Raw genomic sequence first — 20,509 nt, 5'->3', positions numbered from 1 at the left:
TTAAAAAATTGGGTTTCATAGGGCTTTCCTGGTGGCGCAGTGGTTGAGAGTCCGCCTGCCGACGCAGGGGACACGGGTTCGTGCCCCGGTCCAGGAAGATCCCACATGCTGCAGAGTGGCTGGGCCCGTGAGCCATGGCCGCTGAGCCTGCGTGTCCGGAGCCTGTGCTCCGCAGCGGGAGAGGCCACAACAGCGAGAGCCCCGCATACCGCAAAAAAAAAAAAAAATTGGGCTTCATAAACAATACAACTTTACCCACATTTGCAGGTGGGGATAAAGGAATGTTTGACTATAATTAAGGACAGTTTTAATAAGTACCTTCTAATGCACCATTAGCAGAGAAGCTGGAATAATTTCAGAAAACGGTTATATTATTTGCTTTATCTTAGGTCAGGCTTACCAACATTGATTCTATGTTTTTTTTTCCTTCTTCAGATGTACATCCAGACAACAACACTTACTGTCTCCATGAGTTTAAGTGCTTCGGTGTCTCTGGGCATGCTCTACATGCCCAAGGTTTATATTATAATTTTTCATCCAGAGCAGAATGTTCAAAAACGCAAGAGGAGCTTCAAAGCTGTGGTGACAGCTGCCACCATGCAAAGCAAACTGATCCAAAAAGGCAGTGACAGACCAAATGGCGAGGTGAAAAGCGAACTCTGTGAGAGTCTTGAAACCAACAGTAAGTCATCCGTAGACTTTCCGATGGTCAAGAGCGGGAGCACTTCCTGATAGATGTACGTTGAACATTCTTCTACTGGTCTTGGGGACTGTGCTACGTGGTTCCAGGGGCCTGGTGGTACTCGCACACCATGAGACCATCACAGCAGTTAGAACCATTTGGTTAGAACCAAACGATTTCAAGGCAAGTGGCTCCTCTCCAGAGCGTGAACATAAACACGAAATCTCTTTTACAAAGTGTGACACTCAAGTCTCTCTTTTGAGGCACTACAGAGCTTGAAGCTTGGAACTATGGTCCATTTATAAAATTATCCTTTAGCTCTTAGGAACTACTCTCCAATCTTTGTCAGTTCAATACTGGTCGCTCTTCACAGAATTAATAGTTAACTAGTATTTATGAAGCATGCTACCAAAGATCTTACACAAATAAATGATACGTTATTCAGATATTTAGGGAAATGAGAAAACTAGTTAGCAAACATGTTAGGTTAAGTCATAGTCTATATTTGTTTCCCCAAAGTGATCCCCTTCTTTGGTTTCCCTTGATTTCCCTCCTTGGATATATTAAGATCATTAGAGCTCTTATCTGAAAGCCCCATGACCCTGAAAATAGGACCCCTTCTACAGCCACCACTCCACTTTTCCTTTCCTCACCTATTATCTTCTCTATAATCGTCCCTGAAGAAGCACATAACAACATACTGGTACCAAACTAAGCCAGTAGAGTTTAACCGAGCTGTTCAAGTCCATCTTGGACTCTATGGAAGAGTAGCAAATAGATTGAAGATATGTATTGCAAAATACCAGAAAGCTGAATACAGTGAAAAAAAATTTATATGTGTGTGTGTGTGTGTGTGTGTGTGTGTATATATAACCTATACATTATGAGATTCTGTAGATGGTTCAAAAAGAAAAAAAAAAAGCTAAGCTCCTTGTGTTAGAGTGGCTTCCTGTCTTTTGGGAATATAACACAGGCATTTAATAATTAAGGATAAAACCCTATGCAAAAATGCCCTCTTCCTCTTGGATTCTACCAGGAGGCTATATCTCCTTTTCTCTGTACTTTTGACATGAAATACAGAGAAGATGGAGATGACTTTATCTGATTTAATTATTATAACAACTTACAGTCTTCACTAGATTCACAAACCTTCCCTTGCATCAAGAGTTCTAGATGAACACTGTCTACTCTAATGCCCCACATGCAGAACTATCCTTAGAAGATAAGTATTGATTAATTAAACTTATTGGCTTCAATTACTATCAGACTTCTTGGAATGACTAGCCAGGTCCTCTAGGAAGATGACCTTCAGCTCATAAATATCAAATTTAGTTACTTGCAGAGAAAGAAGCCTTTTAAGAATTTCACAGACATTCCCCACATATTTACTCTTCTGCAAACATGAAATCTTGAGGAGGTTCAAGAGAAGGCACAATAAGGATGGGTTTTAGTATCAAATAGTTATAATCATCTCTGATTATAGATAAGCAATTGACTAATAGTGGGGCTATCTGGGCTCCTAGCAAAGGTTGTACTGTAACTACTCTCAAAGGCATCAGTGTAGAATGCTTGTGATTTCAGGGCAGATTTTTATTTGTTTCTTCTGCCTTGAAATCATCAGTGCAGGAAGTTAAAACCTAATGTAGGATGCCAATAAACTACTTTTGGCCAGTGATACACTTTGAACACTGGCACTTCTCAGTATGACTCACCAGAGTCTATAGTTGTACTTGGTTTTTAGCAGCAATCCAGAAAACCTTATATAATATGGTTGCAAATGGAAACAACCAAATGTACACTGAAATAAATACCAGTTATCCTGGACTCACCTCTGAAATGTGGTAAGGAAAAAAATCAGTAAACTTTTTCCACCCCTTTAAAAAATAAGTTAGCTCCCTGAAGGGAAAATTTGCTGTATTGATAAAGACTAATCCCATGCTATAGAAATAAGTCTCATACATTTTGTTTTCCTTTTATTATTTTCTGTTGATGTTGAAATGGAAATTTCATAGCATATGTATGTTTCCCTCTTTTCTCTGAAAAGAAGAATGAAAGATTACAAATGTGAAGGCTGTATGGTGGCTAAGCCTGTAATATTCTGGAGGAGTTGAATGCTCACCTTTGGAAGGTAAAAGAAAGTTAAGAAGGTGAATCAAGATAAAGTCAATTATGACCTCAAAGAAGGTTAAATTGTACTTTGGGGATTTTACTGTAGTATTCATCTTTTACAGGAGTGGTTTGGGTTGAATAAATTAGGCTCGGATAAAGTGAGTATGGTTTACACATTCAGGAGAGACAGAATAGGAAATCCTCACACATCCTTCTGCAATCCCACTCCTGGTAACCATTGTTAGCCTTTGTTCACTTAAGGACTAGCTACAATGTACCCCTTGTGTGCTTGGTTCCCTTTACCACATGCACCAGTGGTTTGAATGGAAAAAGTAAAAAGTTTTCCCAAATCACAAACTCCCTAAAACTACCAAAAACTTGAAGAGCTTAAATGCAATGTTTTTCTTCTAAAAGTGTGTCTTATGTCTTTAGAAGTATAATTGAATATTGGAAAGCTTTTGCCATTCAACTCTCTGTAACTAGTACCTTGCCTCCTCAGATTTAAAATACCCCCTTTCAAAACCGGTAGAGCCTATTCTCAATCAAACCAGGACTAGTTAATCCACTGGAACAGTATCCATGTTGCCGCATCCTCATACTTTCTGCTACTAGACTTTTGATAAATCACCATTAGTACAATGACTTGACAATGACGTACAGGCCAGTGTTTTGTAAACTATAAATCACTATATAAAGGTAAATGTATCATTGCTCCCATGAAAATATAGATTGGTCTGTGAGTACCAAAAAAGACAAAATTCAAAAACTATTTTTTTAGCATCCCCTTTTCTAAAGATTTTTTTTTTTGATGTGGACCATTTTTTAAAAAGTCTTTATCGAATTTGTTACAATATTGCTTCTGTTTTATGTTTTGGTTTTTTGGCCCCGAGGCATGTGGGATCTTAGCTCCCCAACCAGAGATCAAACCCACGCTCCCTGCATTGGAAGGTGAAGTCTTAACCACTGGACCGCCAGGGAAGTCCCTCCCTTTTATTAATATGTGGAGGATTTTGATAATTACGGCTACTGTGCTACACTCAGGATTTTTTTTCTGACCAATTAACTGTATTTATGATATGCATACAGTGTTTTTCTTTCATAGCCATGGAGTTCTACAAGTCCATCATTCTTAGAAATTTCATCTTAAAGATGACTTGTTAATGCCCGAAATTCTGATCACATATTTAAGGAAAGCTTCTAATGGTACACAGAATAAATAAAAGCAATGTGAAGCTGGAAGGGAGACCAAATGACTCCATGTTAATGACTGAATTTGCAGAATACTACATTTCACACATAAAAAGGTCAAGTGTTGTTTCATACAAGTGTGGAAAGAGAGTTAGAAACAAAGTTGATATACATGAATTTTATCAACGGTACCCAATTAATGAATGCTGTAACACGGTATTCCTTAAGCTCTATTCATGCATAATTCATGAAAACAGCTGCTTCTGGAGGTAGATCTCCTTTCTCTAGCTTATGAACACAGTGTGGTGTGCACAGGAAATTCATTGTTGCTGTATTCAAGCCTGATTTTCACATAAGCATATTCATCAGCAGAAGTATTACATTAGCTTATATGTACATCTCTGATCCCTTTTGTTCTGTAACACTTCTGGGATAAAGGTAAAAGTATCACTGCTGCCATGAAAATATGCAGACATACCTCATTCTACTGTGCTTCACTCTACTGAATTTCCCAGATACTGCATTTTTTTCAAAAGTGAGCATTTCTGGCAACCTGCATTGTCAGATGATGCTTAGCATTTTTTAGCAATAAAGTATTTTTGTCTAATTTAGGTATGTACATTGTTTTTAAGCATAATGCTATCACACACTTAGACTACTGGATAGTGTAAACACAACTTTTATATGCACTGAGAAACAAAAAAATTTCATGTGACTTGCTTTATTGTGATATTCACTTTATTGCAGTGGTCTGGAACCTAACCCACAAAATCTAGATTGGTCTGTGATTAATAGAAAAGATAAGACTTAAAATTAAAAATTCTATTATTTTAGCATCCATCTTTCTTTCTTCTTGGAAGATAAAAAGGAAGATTCTTGCAAGATATCTGCCATTCACGTCGTTTCAATGTTGACTAAATTATGTTTTCAAAGCCTTACATCCTTTTTCTAATCAGAAAAATTAAGATTACTTTCTTTTTGTAAATTATAGTCTTAGTTCTCAGTAGAATTCTACTTCTTTTTCCCTGGAGGTTACTTCTAAGAGTTCAAACAATGAAATATGAATTTCTAAAGAGCTTTAGAGTCTTAAAGTTGGAATGATCCTTGAAGATTAACATCTGAATATCATCTTTGTTAAGGTCTTTTGGCTCTTGTTCCTCTGTTACAATCATAATTTTTCTTTCTAGCTATCTGCAAACTTGATAGATATTTCTCACATTTTTAGTTACTGTTAAATATACTGAATAGGGCAGGAAGTTGAGCAATCTTTTAAAGGGTCATTTTTCTAACTCATAATTTTTCTCCATCTTGTCTACAAAGATCATATGAAAGTCTTTCAAAAGCATAGTTCAAGCACAGATTTTATTTTCTTAGAATATATTTAGAGGCATATGAGAGCATTATATAAATTAGAAATAAAAAATTAAAAAATAAAGACCATAAAAATCACGGTATTTCACTTCACACCAAACCAAAGGTAACAGACACCCTACCTTTTAGAAGTGTAAATAGAAAAGTAGCATTCCATATGGACTCTCTAAGACAACAGCCATTCCCCACAAATCTACTGTGCCTCCATCCTCACAAAAACCCAATGTTGTGGATTATGGACCAGTGATGAAGCTGAGGCCCCATAACCTGGTTCAGTGACTTTTTTTTCACTCATTTTGTAGAGAAGAGAATGCAATTTAAAACCAAGTCTATTGGTGTACAGCAGAAACTAACACAGTAGTGTGAAGCAATTATACTCCAATAAAGATCTATTAAAAAAAAAAAGTCTAAGATCTACTTCCTTTCCACTGTCCCTCAATAATAACCTAATGTGAGCAACATAGAGAGATAAGCAGATATGTCCCACCTGTTTTTGGCATGAAGCTCATAATATTCAATGAAATAAAAAACAGCAAAAACCTCTACAGCTAGCACTTCCTGGGCTACCTGTATTAATTTTAGTGACTGTGGACTTTGTCTGATCCTGGTCTCTTTTAAGAACTTGTCTGGTCAATTACCAGTATTCATGTACACTACAATGGAATGAGTCTAACTGCCAATTATTTCAGAGAAGAAACATTACAATTTCCTTATTCAATGTTCAAAAGTAAATTATTCTCTAAAAATCTATTTCACTCTGAATTGGATTTATATAGTGAAATACATACATGTTTTGCACTTTTTCTTCTTTCTTCTTATGATTTTTCATTCCAGAGTTCCACTGAAAAATAAGATATCATTTCTGAATTTTAAAACAGAGATTTATTCCATCACATCTTTCAAAAATGCAAAGTAATTATTTGGATTTAGATTTGTATTTCTGGAAATTTAAGTATGAATATAAATTTGACTTAGAATATTTTCTTGTTCATACTTTTCTAATAATCTTACAATAATGGGTTTAGTTCATGATAAGTTGGTACCAGAACAATTAAATATTCATTTCCTTCTTTGAGTCTTTATTTATTTTTTAAACATCTCCATCTGTATCCTTTGGATGAAACCAGACCATAAGTATGTGTTGGCAATACACATTGATATTTTACTGTGTTCACTTCTAGAGTCTAAAAGTACTATTTTTAAATGGAAGATATATTCATTCTCAAAGCATGACTAATTATAATGACTAACCCTTTCTTGGTCATCAAATCAGACTCAAAGAATTGAGGTCTTTAATGTGGGTTGTAAAAAAAAAAAACCTTTTTTCATTTTACAGGATAGAGAATTTCATCTGTTCTTTCATTTTTTATATTGTAAATCTCTGTTAGTCAAAATGCACATTTAAATTGAATTTCACCTAAATATATTAAAGACCAGGGCATTCACATTTTTAGTTTTCTTCCAAATGTCTACACTATAAATGAGACTATGGTTTTACAGGTTAAAAATTCTGCTGCATTTTTATTTCTACAATTGTTGAAATCCTACTACACTGTTTAAAATAATAAGTAACAGGTTGTAAAGACCACATATCATAAAAAGTCATTGCAATATTTGAATTTTAAAATCATTTTAACAAAATAATTTATTATTCTGTACTATAATTTGTCTTAATTTGTCTTAACAGCTTCCTCTACCAAGACGACATATATCAGCTACAGCAATCATTCAATCTGAAACAGGGAAATGATACAATATGAAGAAATGTGGTATGCGATCTTAAACAATGAATGTGACACCACCAACACTCACTCCTGGAGATCTTTGTAGACTACAATCAATCAAATCAATAGTCAACCTTATAAGGAACAAAAAGTAGCCACAAGACAAAAGTATCAATAACAGGGAGTGAAGAAACCCATTTTATATAATACAACCAATGAGTGTCAAGCTAAAGTATTGCTTACTCATGAGCAGTTAAAAAAAAATCACAAAAGGAAAACTAATGTTAGCTTGTGAAAAAAAAATGCTGTTGAAATAAACCATGTCTGATGTTATTCTTGTAAGTATTTTTCTGTGATTGTGAGAACTCCTGTTCCTGTCCCACATTGTTCAACTTGTATAAGACAATGAGTCTGTTTCTTGTAATGGCTGACCAGATTGAAGCCCTGGGTTGTGCTAAAAATAAATGCAATGGTTGACGCATGCAATTTTTTATACAAATAATTTATTTCTAATAATAAAGGAATGTTTTGCAAATGTTGAGAGTTGTTTCGTTCCAGTTTTAAAGCCAGGGAAAACTCTTTCCAGTTGGCACTGCTGCTGTTATTTAACTGCTGCTGTAAAAGCCCTGCTGTGCCAAAAAACTACTATTTCCTCGAGGAATGTCTTTTTGTACGTTTGCGTGTATGTGAAGAACACGGTCTTTCATTTCTATATGGAAATATTATTTGTGTAAGATTTTTGTGAATATTTCAAGATTTATGTGGTAGCTTTTCATAGTAATTGCTTCTTTTATGAAGAATCAAGCAGTAGCTTGAGGTCAATTGCTTCAGGTATCATAATTAACAAATGATGAGTTAAACTTGGGAGAATGTAATCTGAAAATCACCATCTAAAAGTATATCCAAGTGTCACTGAAATTCTCCATTTTCTAAGTCAAACTTTTGCAAAAAGAAATATTCCAAGGTGTGTAATATTAACTTTTTCTCACCTGGGCCTAGTATGCACTGAAATCGGTGAAGTAATGGGCCTTACCCAATACATTCCTCAAAGCACAGAATTAGCATATTTATTCCCTTGGCCTCACTAAAGAAACCACAGTCCAGATAACATGTCAGTGCTTTCTTATTTTCCAAATGAAAACATTCATTGGTTCATAGAACAGTATCATTAAAGAGAGAGGAAACAGGGAGACTGTGTCATGCTAATAAACCACACTAGGATGGGTAAGAGGAGCCTGTTAAAGGCTTTCAAATCTGCTCCCATTTTCGTCCTGGGCGCCTCCATTCTACACAGTCCCAGACATCCATCAAGTCAATGGTTCTCTACAATCATTTTGTTAGTAAATGTTCTCTCTGCTGAGTTAGCTTGGACGGCTCACTGCATCCCTTATAGATATAAAGAGCTATCTGTGCTCTGTAGCTTCAACCCAGATATTGACAGTCACTTTATTTAACACAGTTGAAGTAGCATAGCTTAGGCTCCTTCAGCATAGAGTAGCATTTCCTAGATACCAACCCAGACAGAGAGCTACATACAGAAGGAAATAGGTACTTATTGGCCTCTTGTTGAGTTTCTCCTAATAGTTATTTGTTGTTTGTAGATAATATTTAAATCAAGAGTGAGAGTACTGTTTTCAAATTATCTGAATTACTGATAAATACAATCCTGTAATCAGGATCATAAACCCACCTCTAGGTGTGCCTTTCTAGATAAGACCTAGTTTAAAATGAAGGAAACTCATAACTGCATATTTAGTATATTTTATTGTGCCATGTAGCTCAGTACCAATAGCCATACCAAGAAAAGTCATTATAATTGTATTTTAATTTTTAAACTGACAGTTTTCTTCGTATTGGAGATTATTAGTCATTTGAAAGATTTTTTTAAACTAGTAAGTATATACATGTTTGAGAAAAATCCTTGAATTTTACAAGCCTTGCATTTCATTCAGAGAGAAATTCAAGTACATATTCATATTTTCATTTACTAATTGACTTTAGTCAGGGTAAGTGGATACAACAGGGTGATTATGAGAGCAAAGCTGGCTTTCAGGTCAAAGGTAGGTTTTTATTATTATTATTATTACTTTTTCTTTTAAGGCTTTAGGAAGAAAAATAAAATATTAAGCAAAATTCATGACGTTTCAAAATTGTTCTTCCTATTACAAACTTACCAATGGGTTTTCTTTCCTAAGTACTTTTATAAATAATTATTAATTATTTGATGTTCTACAAAATCTTTTTAACTCATAATAGAGTTGAATAATAGTCCTCATAGATTTACATATGCCAATCATCCTTTATAACATTATCTCAGTGGGAAATTTTCTTGATGAAACTGTCACCCTCCCCAGGCTAAATTCCCTCAACCTCTTACAGTAGGAGCTGGAGCATTCTGACCTCCACTGTGGTTATTTTCTCAGGGATTTTGCTGAGGGCTCAGGAGATATACACGCTGGGACAGTGTGGGGCGGCATCCTGTAAGGAGAAGGATTTAGCATGTGCCAGTAGTGGTTCATAAGTCCCACGCTTTAAAACTAACTGCCTGTGTACTGTAGATAAGCAAATGCAAAGTTGCATGGAAAAAATATAGTATTATAGTCTTTAGAATCGACCTTGTGTTTTATTCTGGCCAAGAAATGTCACATCTAATCTCAGCATGCCAGAGGGAATACTAAAAATGTAGCCTAAGGTAATATTCAGCAAATGTCACTAGCAGACAATAAGCGATATATTAGTGTGACCTTGGGCCAACCAAATCTGACCTCAATTTTCAAAAAAAAATTAGCTTATGCTAGCTAATATCTAAAGGCATCTAAATCCATGATGGTTGATCTGGCACAAACTAATTTTATTTTTAAGGAAAACTAATCATAGATGTAAGCTTGAGGGAAGACTGTTGGAACATGAATAGGAACTAAATGATTAAGCTTTATTTTTAGTGTTTATCAGAAACTTTTATAGAAAATTTAACGTTTCAGATGAACAGGATTTTACTTTTTTAACTTAAATTAAATACCATATTACAGGAAATCTCACGAAGAACAGAAGTTTGTGTCGTTTTATTTCCTTCCCCTTTGACTGTATATTCTCTATTATTTACCAATGACAGTGAAGAAAGAATATCAACAATTTTCTACATTATGTTAGCCAACACTGATATTTCATTTATATATTATTTTAATTTATTTTTTTGAGTCTATCTTTTTTTTTATTGGAGTATACTTGCTTTACAATGGGGTGTTAGTTTCTGCTTTATAGCAAACTGAATCAGCTATACATAAACATATATCCCCATATTCCCTCCCTCTTGTGTCTCCCTCCAACCCTCCCTATCCCACCCCTTTAAGTGGTCACAAAGCACTGAGTTGATCTCCCTGTGTTATGCAGCTGCTTCCCACCAGCTATTTTATATTTGGTAGTGTATATATGTCCATGCTACTCTCTCACTTCGTCCCAGCTTACCCTTCCCCCTCCCCATGTCCTCAAGTCCATTATCTATGTCTGCGTCTTTATTCCTGTCCTGCCCCTAGGTTCATCTGAACCATTTTTTATTTTTTAGATTCCATATATATGTGTTACCATATGGTATTTGTTTTTTTCTTTCTGACTTACTTAACTTTGTATGACAGACTCTAGGTCCATCCACCTCACTACAAATAACTCAATTTCGTTTCTTTATGCCTGAGTAATATTCCATTGTATGTATGTGCCACATCTTCTTTACCCATTTGTCTGTCGATGGACCCTTAGACTGCTTCCATGTCCTGGCTATTGTAAATAGGGCTGCAATGAACATTGTGGTACATGTCTCTTCTTGAATTATGGTTTTCTCAGGGTATACGCCCAGGAGTGGGATTGCTGGGTCATATGGTAGCTCTATTTTTAGTTTTTTAAGGAACCTCCATACTGTTCTCCATACTGGCTGTATCAATTTACATTCCCACCAACAGTGTAAGAGAGTTCCTTTTTCTCCACACCCTCTCCAGCATTTGTTTGTAGATTTTTTTTTTTTTTTTTTTTTTTTGCGGTAGGCGGGCCTCTCACTGTTGTGGCCTCCCCCCTTGCGGAGCACAGGCTCCGGACACGCAGGCTCAGCGGCCATGGCTCACGGGCCTAGCCGCTCTGCGGCATGTGGGATCTTCCCAGACCGGGGCACGAACCCGTGTCCCCTGCATCGGCAGGCGGACTCTCAACCACTGCGCCACCAGGGAAGCCCTGTTTGTAGATTTTTTGATGATGGCCATTCTGACCAGTGTGAGGTGATCCTCACTGTGGTTTTGATTTGCATTTCTCTAATGATTAGTGATGTCGAGCATCCCACGTGTGTTTGTTGGCAATGTGTACTGATATTTTATTTATTCAGCAAGTGGATGAATTGACATTGTTGAACTCTGTTATGCAACCTTACCAATTTTTCTCATTTCATTTATTTAATGTCAGTGTTTCATCTATCTTTTAGAATAAAATTGCTAAAAATATCAATAAGGTTGTATGAAAGGATGAATAAGAAATAATACGAAATTACAGAACATTCTAATCATACAAAATAATGTTTAGAAATGCTTTTTTCTTTTATTATGGTTCTCCTTTAATGGAGATATGAATAATGAAGAAACATTTGGCTTTAGCTAGAAGAAAAGATTTCCTTAAGAAAAAATGAAGCCTATGAATGTTCAGAAACTTGCTGTCATTCTTGGAAAGTGTCATATTATTGTATAACTGATTCACTTCGTTATAAAGCAGAAACTAACACACCATTGTAAAGCAATTATACTCCAATAAAGATGAAAAAAGTATCATATTATAGTAGCAAAAAGAACAATTTTTTTTTTTTTTTTTGCAGTACGTGGGCCTCTCACTGTTGTGGCCCCTCCCGTTGCGGAGCACAGGCTCCAGACGCGCAGGCTCAGCGGCCATGGCTCACGGGCCCAGCCGCTCCGCGGCATGTGGGATCCTCCCAGACCGGGGCACGAACCCATGTCCCCTGCATCGGCAGGCGGACTCTCAACCACTGCGCCACCAGGGAAGCCCAAGAACAATTATTTTTAAAAAATATTGTCTATGTTCTATTTCAGTTTTTTTCTTACAGAAAATTTTTTGGAGCATAACTTTTAATGATATTATGACTTATGGGTGCCATTATTTTTTATTTAATTTAACCCTTCATTGGGACATTCAGAATATTTTTCTCTCTGTTGAACTTAGTGTATTATAAGTGTAAAGCCTTGTACTATATTTTGGCTACTTTCAGAGTGATAAGGATAGAGAAAAAGAAATTTGACCTATTAAATATTTTTCTAATTGTGTAATGCCTTATTAAGTAGTTTTAGCAAAGCTAACTTTCACAAATAACTTATTACAAAGTCATGAAGGCCAAGCATGGATTGGGGCCTATTAAAAAATAAGAATTGGCCATGTAATGACTTGGATAGGATGAAGGGGTAATGTGGTTATAGAAAACAGGAAAGGCAAATCATCCATATGATGTATCAGATTTTGAAGTAAGCATATAAGATTATTTACCAATGAACTAAGTTTCATTAGGTAAGTTCACTAGAACATAGGATGATTTTGAGAGCTAATGAAAATTATCAGAATGTTGAAGTATAATTCTGAAAGAGTTAAAAATATTGATACAACTTTCATAAAGAGGTAAAATGAAAAAGTCAAGGATTTTATTCAATCCATTTATTAATTAGGGAACCCGTAAGATGTTAAAACTAGCACAAAGAGCATTTGAAAAGCTAATGATGTATATAATATATTCAATATATAAATAAATATTGGGATAAATCAGAGGATTGGATATAAAACTAGTTTATTTTCTTAAGGTGTAATAAACTGTAAATTTAGAGGTTATCTCTTCCACTGGACAGACATTATTTGAAACTACTGGATAAAGATTAACAAATTAACCCCTGTATCTACAGAGCTATAAAATAACCATGCTGATAGAAATTCAAATGTAGCACTGTGCCGAAAAAAAAAAATCACCATTTTTGCCTATTACCATGTTTTGGATAATTTTTCTAAGTTATATTTTATTGTTTTGTTTCCCCTAATTTCAAGCACTGCATTTGCAGTATCTGAATAATAAACATCACAAATGCGCTTAAAATCATATTACAATAATCCAAGTTAGTAATGGAAGAGTTCTGGGATGGGACTGTATTTTAATTATTCTTTCCTATCTTTATCCTTTACTGTGTGTGCAATTCAGAGGCTGGATTGAATAAGATGATACGGAGGACAGATGTGAATAAGTGTGTAGCTGCCTTCAGCTAACAGTTCCTTATCTGGCAGTTCCACAAATTATCTGTGAAAGTGTGACTTCTTCCTTTTGTCCCATAGGTACTGTCATCTCTAGGGGGTATTTCTTCTCCCTTTTTTTGTAGTATATTACACTAAAAGGGCAAATTAGTTTTTCAAGAGCATCCCCAAAGATGACAAACCATGGATAATTTATCCCATATCCATGCATATCTTCTAGTTGTCCTTGGCTATTAACCCTTGCCCACCCCAACAAGGCCTTTTCTCAGATCCTGCCACTGGCATCTTCCAGGCAAGAGAAGAAAGAATGAGGTCTTCCCTGTCAAAGAGCTGGAGTTGGCAAGGGGAGACGTATGATGAATAGAGCTCTGCTTTTCTACAAATATCCTAGAATTTATGAACGCCCATGTACCCCTCACTTCAATTTTGTGAATGGAGTACTAGTAGCATTGGACCTCAATAAGAATCTTCACTAATCTGAAAGAAGGAAGAAAAAGCAACCTGTAGGAAGCAAAATTATAAAATAGATGAGATGTGGTTTCTGTACTTACTGTTTTTCTCCTAATGTTCTTGAACTTCTTTGTACCTCCTGAAGATGTCATCCAGTTTACTGATAGCCTCTACATACTTTCTAGGTATTCAGAGGTCCTCTTTTCCCATTTTCCATTTTTGGACCCACTAATACTTTGCCATGCTCCAATGCCTCAATCGCAAATTACTTTTCAGTGTCAAAGTTGTCCCCATCCCCAATACGGATATCAAATAGGCATATCAAAGGTCCCTAGGGAAGCTACTACAGTTGGATTTTAAGTAATAAAACATATATTTAAGATAGTTTAATTATTCACTCTATTTAGAATATTTACTGAGGACCAGCTATGTGGCAGATGTTGTAGGCGCTGAGAATATAACAGTGGACAAAAACAACGACAACAACAAAAAACCAACCCTGGTCCCCAAGGCATTTATATTTTTGTGTGAGAGATAAATAATAAACAAGATAAATGTATAAATATAGAGTATGTAAGATAGTGATAAATAGTGATGAGAAAAATAAGAGAAAATGGATAGGAAATACGTTAAGAAGTAACATTTGTAGAGTACAGGGTTGAAATTTCAGGTAGGGTAACTAGGGAAGATGACATTTGATTAAGAGCCTGAAGAAAAGGAGGGATTGATCTATACAATGTCTTGGGGAAGAGAATTCTAAGGCAGAGGGAACAGGAAGGAGACAGATCCTGAGGCATGAACATATCTAGAGCAGGGTAAGGTAAAGGGGAGTGGGATGGAGAACAAGATCTTGAAGGGCCTTGTAGATCACTGAAAGAACTGGAACTTTTACTCTGACTGATGGGAGACCCTCAAAGGGTCTTGAGCAAATGAATGACATATGGGTCTTAATTTTAACTGCATCTTTATGACTTCTGTAATGAGATGCGATTAGCCTCAAGGAGGCAATGGCAGAAATACAGACACTGGTTACATACTCTTGGATGATCCAGAGTAGACAGGACCATGGAGTGGGCTGAGCAAGGCAGTGGAGATGATGAAAAGTGGTTAAACCCTCTCTATATTTTAACAGAAAATCTTACTAATTTGCTGATGCATAGATGTGGTTGAGAGAAAAGGGTGATTCCAGGGTTTTTTACTTAAGTAGCTGAAAGGATGGTTGCTATTTATGGAGATGAGGTGACTGTGAGAAGAATGAATTGAAGGAAATATAATTCATACTAAAGTATGAATGTCCAATATTTCTTCCCACTCAGGCTCCTTGATTTGCATTTTTAAAGATGCATGGATCACTAACCGGAATAACTCTAGAAATCCTGGGATAAATTTGGTGGCAGGAAATATTTTGAAAATGAGCATTTGTTCCCCCTGCAATATTTCCAGCAGGATCTCAGATCATCTCCTGATGTCACCAAATTCCTCTCTCTTCTCTAAACTTCCTCTTCCAGGCTGAACCCTGAGCTGACTTTTTTTTCTTTCTAGCTTCTCTCAATAGCATTTATCTACCTCCTGAGGTCTATCCCAGTTCTTTTACGGTATTTTAAATTTTGTTTGATTATCATACTCATTGATATTGTGTTGTTTTCCCAGGAATGGCCTGTGGGTCTTTGGATCAACTTTAATCTCTAACTTTCTGTTTCCTTGGCTTCTGAGTTATTTTAAAGTGAATAGTGCTCCTCAGAATCTACCCCAGGAATATTATTTTTTACCCCCAATCTTTTATCCCAATCAAAACTCTTCGTCCGAGGTCAATTTCCTTCTTAAGAAACATACCTATCTGCCTGAAATATAGAGTAAGTAAATAAAGGGAATATTGCCTGAGATCATAATCAATATTAAGGGGCTGCATGAGTATAGTACTTTAGTTATGTTTTCTGCTAGTATAAAAGCTCCCTGTTTCTCAAGGTCTTGCTTTCTAAAAAATTCATTATTTAATTCATTCAATCATTCACGTATTCTTTCAGTAAGAACAATGTGAAAATCATATATTATTTCTTGTGTGGAGATGCAAAGAGCTTACAAGCTGGGAGAGATGATAAGTCACCTAATGATAATAGCAACTACAATAATTATAACAAAAATTATAATCACTAAGATTATGACACCCTTATATCAGACAGCTTTCTCAGTGCTGCAGTGGAACAAATCTTGCAGTAGCCTTGTGGGTTTGCTACTATCATTACCCCTGTTTGTAGATGAGGAAAGAGACAAAGATTGATTAGCTAACTTGCTGGAGATCATATAGCACCTAGGTGTGGAGCTTGTACAGAGCTATGTATTGGAGAGAATGTGTCACCTGAGAGTCAGGACACAATACTTCAGGGGTCAGCTGGAATATCAGGCACAAGTCTATTCTTGTTCCTGGAATCCTTTGATTTAGCATTTGACATTAGTGTGTCATATCTGTTCTTAGAGAGCTGTTCATCCTTCCCAACTCTGGGGAATGTATTCTGATGAGGGATATTGGATAAATTCAAACTAGTGCTAACTTTTTAATTTGCTTTAGAGTCTTAATTTTTATTCTGAGTTGGCTCTAATGTGCAATTTCTACAGTTATCTGTGTACATCATACGACCAGACACAGAATGCAGGTCTTTTTCTTCATGGTTTATGATCTGTTATATCTCATTTGAAAATTTTCAAATACTATGAAAGAAATCTTTAAAAAAAATGAAAAGACCACTTGAGGGGTGTATTCACAACTTACTGGTAAGTTCACACAAATCAACCTAGTTTTATAATTGTTATATACAGGGTAACTTTATTCAGAAGTTCATGCAAATCATGTGTAAATGTGTTCTTATTATATTTTTAGGTTGGCAACCCATGATTGTTTCTTTCATGCACAAGTAGTTGCTTTAGTAATTAGTGCATGATCTCCTTCCTAAGATATAGACATTATTAGCATAATGTCTCACAGACAGAAAGACCAAAGCTGAAGATTATTCAAGTTCAGTGTCAAATCACCCATCACTAATTGAGCCAAGAATAGAAATGTACAATCCACAATGCTGGGCTAACACCCCTTAGGCCAAACTGAGCCCAGCCATCCTCTTTCTGTCTTGATCAGTGTTATTACCTAATGGCTATTTACTAGGCCCACAACCTTAGCATTGCCATTAGCAGAAGTTGTCTATAGTCTTGGAGTCTACTACAGTGGAAACTCTTGGCAGAGCAAAAGGTGGAATTGGCAGAGACCCTGCTGCATTTTCACTGGCAGGTCCAATTTTCTAGGTCAGAGGCGAAGGAGAAAGTGTTTGGATAGTCAGTGGACAAGCACCTTTATTAGCACTATACTGGATCCAAGGTGCAATTTAAGACAAAGGTTTTTCAGGTGTTTTAAAGTTGTAATAGTCTGAGTCCTATCCAGTTTTCCCCTACTTCCCCCACGTCTGCCCCCAACACAGCAACACTTATGATTTCTAAGAAGCAAAAACTAGACCAAGTTTGTGTTATGTAAAATGGAAATTTTAAATTCAAAAACTGTTATACCTGTTCATGCCTTGTAACTGGAGTTTGAGAATATGTGTCTTCTATCAGAAGGTATCTGAGACTTGAAATAGATCTTTAATGGGGCCCTGGGGCTGCTGGACAGACACAATCATCCATAATGGCTTTATAGAGTAGGTCAGTGAACCAGAACATAGATGGTTGATGTGATTGGCTTATGAAGAAGCTATAATAGCCTACCGTAGAAAAGCCTACCCTCACTTTTCAGAAAGTATCTATACCAATTTACACAGTAGGGATTCTTAACTAACAGTGACAGCTGTCCCCACAGAGGAGTTATCTCTTTACTAATAACCAACAAGAGAAGAATTTGGCTGCTTCAACATATTTAATTTCTGAGTGTATTGACTGCATAGTATTCAAATATAATTACCATATTTATGGGGCTCATTCTACCTACAGAATATAAAAGTGGCATATTTAATATGAATAATAAAGAGAAAATGTCTTCTTAGTATATTCCTTATTGCTGTCAGCTTTAGATATTCACAAGTGTGTTAAAATATATTTTAACTCCATTTTCACCATTAATATATAATAATGATTCCTTCTTTCAATCATTATGTTCTCAGGTTAGCATTAGAATTCAGGATGAAATGACTCATGCTGAATTAAGCTAAATAAATATTTAAAATCACTTCGAGCATGACAAAATTCAGCCATACTATGGAACTGAAATATTTAATGGAGGTATTTTGTTGAGAGGTTGTGCACAGGTCACTAACATAGCTACATGCTGATAAAGATTTTTCTTGAACTTTTTAATGGCTGGATAAAATTTATGTGTTATTTATTAGACTAGAGAGAGTTTTTCTAATGGAAAATTTAGCAGTAAATATTCAGAGTATGTTCCAAAATTGTATGGTTTTAGGGCTTAATTTAAATACTGTGAATATGGTATGGTCCCTCTACCGACTAAGCTGACTGGTATCATATTTTGAAGCATAAAAATACAAAAAAAAGAGTGTACACTGTATATCAGTAAATGGTGACAATTTTCTAAATAAAATATGTAAAGCTTATATAAATATACATGGGCAAGTCATTTTACAAGATAAGCAAGAAGCAAACAGGGAGCTCAGTCCTTGTGTTTTTACCACACATTTATATTACCATTTCATCATGCTCAGCATCATAGAAGGACCATTTAAGAGCTGGCCTTTAAAAACAATCTATAAACATGTAAGTCTAAAATTAGTTTAAAATAAGTCATTTAAATATCCATAAATCTGCCTCACCTCTCTTCTCTGTTTAGTACCCACTAACACTAGAAATTTACTTTGATGGTCAATAGAACACAATTATTTCAGAAATCAACAAAAATGAAAATTCTTTAAGGATAGTTTTAATCCAAAGTTTCTACAAGAGTGGGCTGAACACCACTTGTATCAGGGTCCATAGGGATGTGGTTTAAAATGTAGTTTATGAAGTCCTGCTAGAGGCCTATCGAATTAGAATTTCAGGGTATGGGTCTTGAGAATCTGCATTTTTAAATGAGTACTTGTGCTTAGTACGTTTGCGAACCATTGGATTGGAGGGATGAGTTGGAGAAACTTTCTCCCATAAATGGTCCATGATACACAGTGCATTTCAGGTAGTTTTTCCTGTCAAATTTTACTATTATTTAGCCTCAATTCTATAGGTTCTTCATACCATAATATAATTACTTATAAGTATATGAAGGTTTTAACTGACTATGAAATTACAGTAGAGAGTTTTAAATGGCCAAGACCATATATAGTTCCTATACGATATGAAGAATCTATCTTGGCTTTTTCTTTGATCTAAATGAAAAGTCTTTAACGCACCTTTAATAAATTTACTTTTTTCTATTTAATAAATGCAAGGGCCAATAACATGTACTTCTCAGTCTGGCAACCTAGAAAAGACTTCACTCTAAACTTACTCTACTCACCACTCCCCATTCAATCAGTAGAATTGCATTTAAACATGCACATGAATAATAGGGGTCATTCTCCCACCAATGTTTTGGTCTTGTACCTTAAGCAAGGAGTAAAAAACTAAATAGATATAATTTATCATGCCATGGGTTCCTAGGGAGTAAATACGACATGCAAAATTTGTTCAATTTGACTACTGGCTGTAACAGTAATAGACAGTGAGTCCACTTTATGGAAATTACTAATTACTCTTTAAGAATTCTAAAAATGTCATCTCTTATTGGTCCACATTACTGCCTCGTGTTATCAAAACTGTCATTTTTAATGGTCTATGGAATGCATTTTTGCACAAATAAAAAAAACTTATGTATTCATGATGTCTTTTTTCCAGCACCTTGCCTCTTTGTGACACAGGATGAAGACTAAACAACAGAAGCTCTGTTGAGAAGTCAGATCTCAAAAACCCTCTTGAAAAGGATCTCTCTTCTAGTTGACTAATTGGATAATGGTGTATTGTTTGGAATGCCACTGTCTTTTCTCAAAAATGCTAACAGTTGTCTTTTCACTTAGGTGACTAAAATGCAATAACTCACTTTTTGGAGGCAATGGAATCTCATTCAGCATTAAAATAAGCATAGTGTTCAGAATATAAGAGGGAGAGTTTGTCACATCCCATATTAATCAGACCAAATCTATAGGTTTATATCTGGGGTCATAGTTGAAGAGAAATAGTAACAAATTAGAGTATAATTAAATGAACATGAATTGAAATCCCATATTAATCAGACCAAATTAATCCCATATTAATCAGACCAAATCTATAGGTTTATATCTGGGGCCATAGTTGAAGAGAAATAGTAACAAATTAGAGTATAAATGAACATGAATTGAAATCATTATACGGTAGGATTTTTGGAAAAGAAAATAACGAATTACATATGTTAAGTTAAAAGAGAAGACTTAAGTAAAGAGAAAATGCAAAATAACTGACTTCAGATTCATGGGCTGTCCTTAGAAGAAGGATTGAATTTGGTCAAATTATCAAGGCAGAATGAAACTGCCTTGCAATATGACAAGGTTTCGGATGGGAGTTAAGTGACCATCTCTAAGAAATTATGTGCAGAAGTTTCTTGCTTTAAGTCATAAGGTGCGACTAGATGACCCCCTGCAATTATGGGCTGAGTACCTGCAATGTGCCAGTCATCCGGCCAAGGGCTGCAAAGAACACAGAGAAATAAAGA

At 35.6% G+C, this 20,509-nt stretch overlaps 1 protein-coding gene across 3 annotated transcripts in view; it reads left to right on the top strand.

The window, feature by feature from the left end:
* GRM8 (glutamate metabotropic receptor 8) overlaps positions 1–7,087 on the top strand; it is a gene marked incomplete at both ends in the record, with an annotated part of 776,918 nt that extends 769,831 nt beyond the window's left edge. For all 3 annotated transcript variants that reach the window (XM_081244335.1, XM_081244336.1, XM_081244334.1), the window contains 2 exons: positions 436–682; positions 7,038–7,087. In XM_081244335.1, the coding sequence (XP_081100461.1) occupies positions 436–682; positions 7,038–7,087 (297 nt within the window). The remainder of the gene's footprint in view (positions 1–435; positions 683–7,037) is intronic.
* Positions 7,088–20,509: the final 13,422 nt, after the last annotated feature.

The sequence above is a fragment of the Mesoplodon bidens genome (assembly GCF_964165515.1).
Source record: "Mesoplodon bidens genome assembly, chromosome: 9".
Taxonomy (NCBI): Eukaryota; Metazoa; Chordata; class Mammalia; order Artiodactyla; family Ziphiidae; genus Mesoplodon; species Mesoplodon bidens.
The sequence above is the reverse complement of the archived record's forward strand: the minus strand, read 5'-3'. Positions and strand labels throughout refer to the sequence as shown.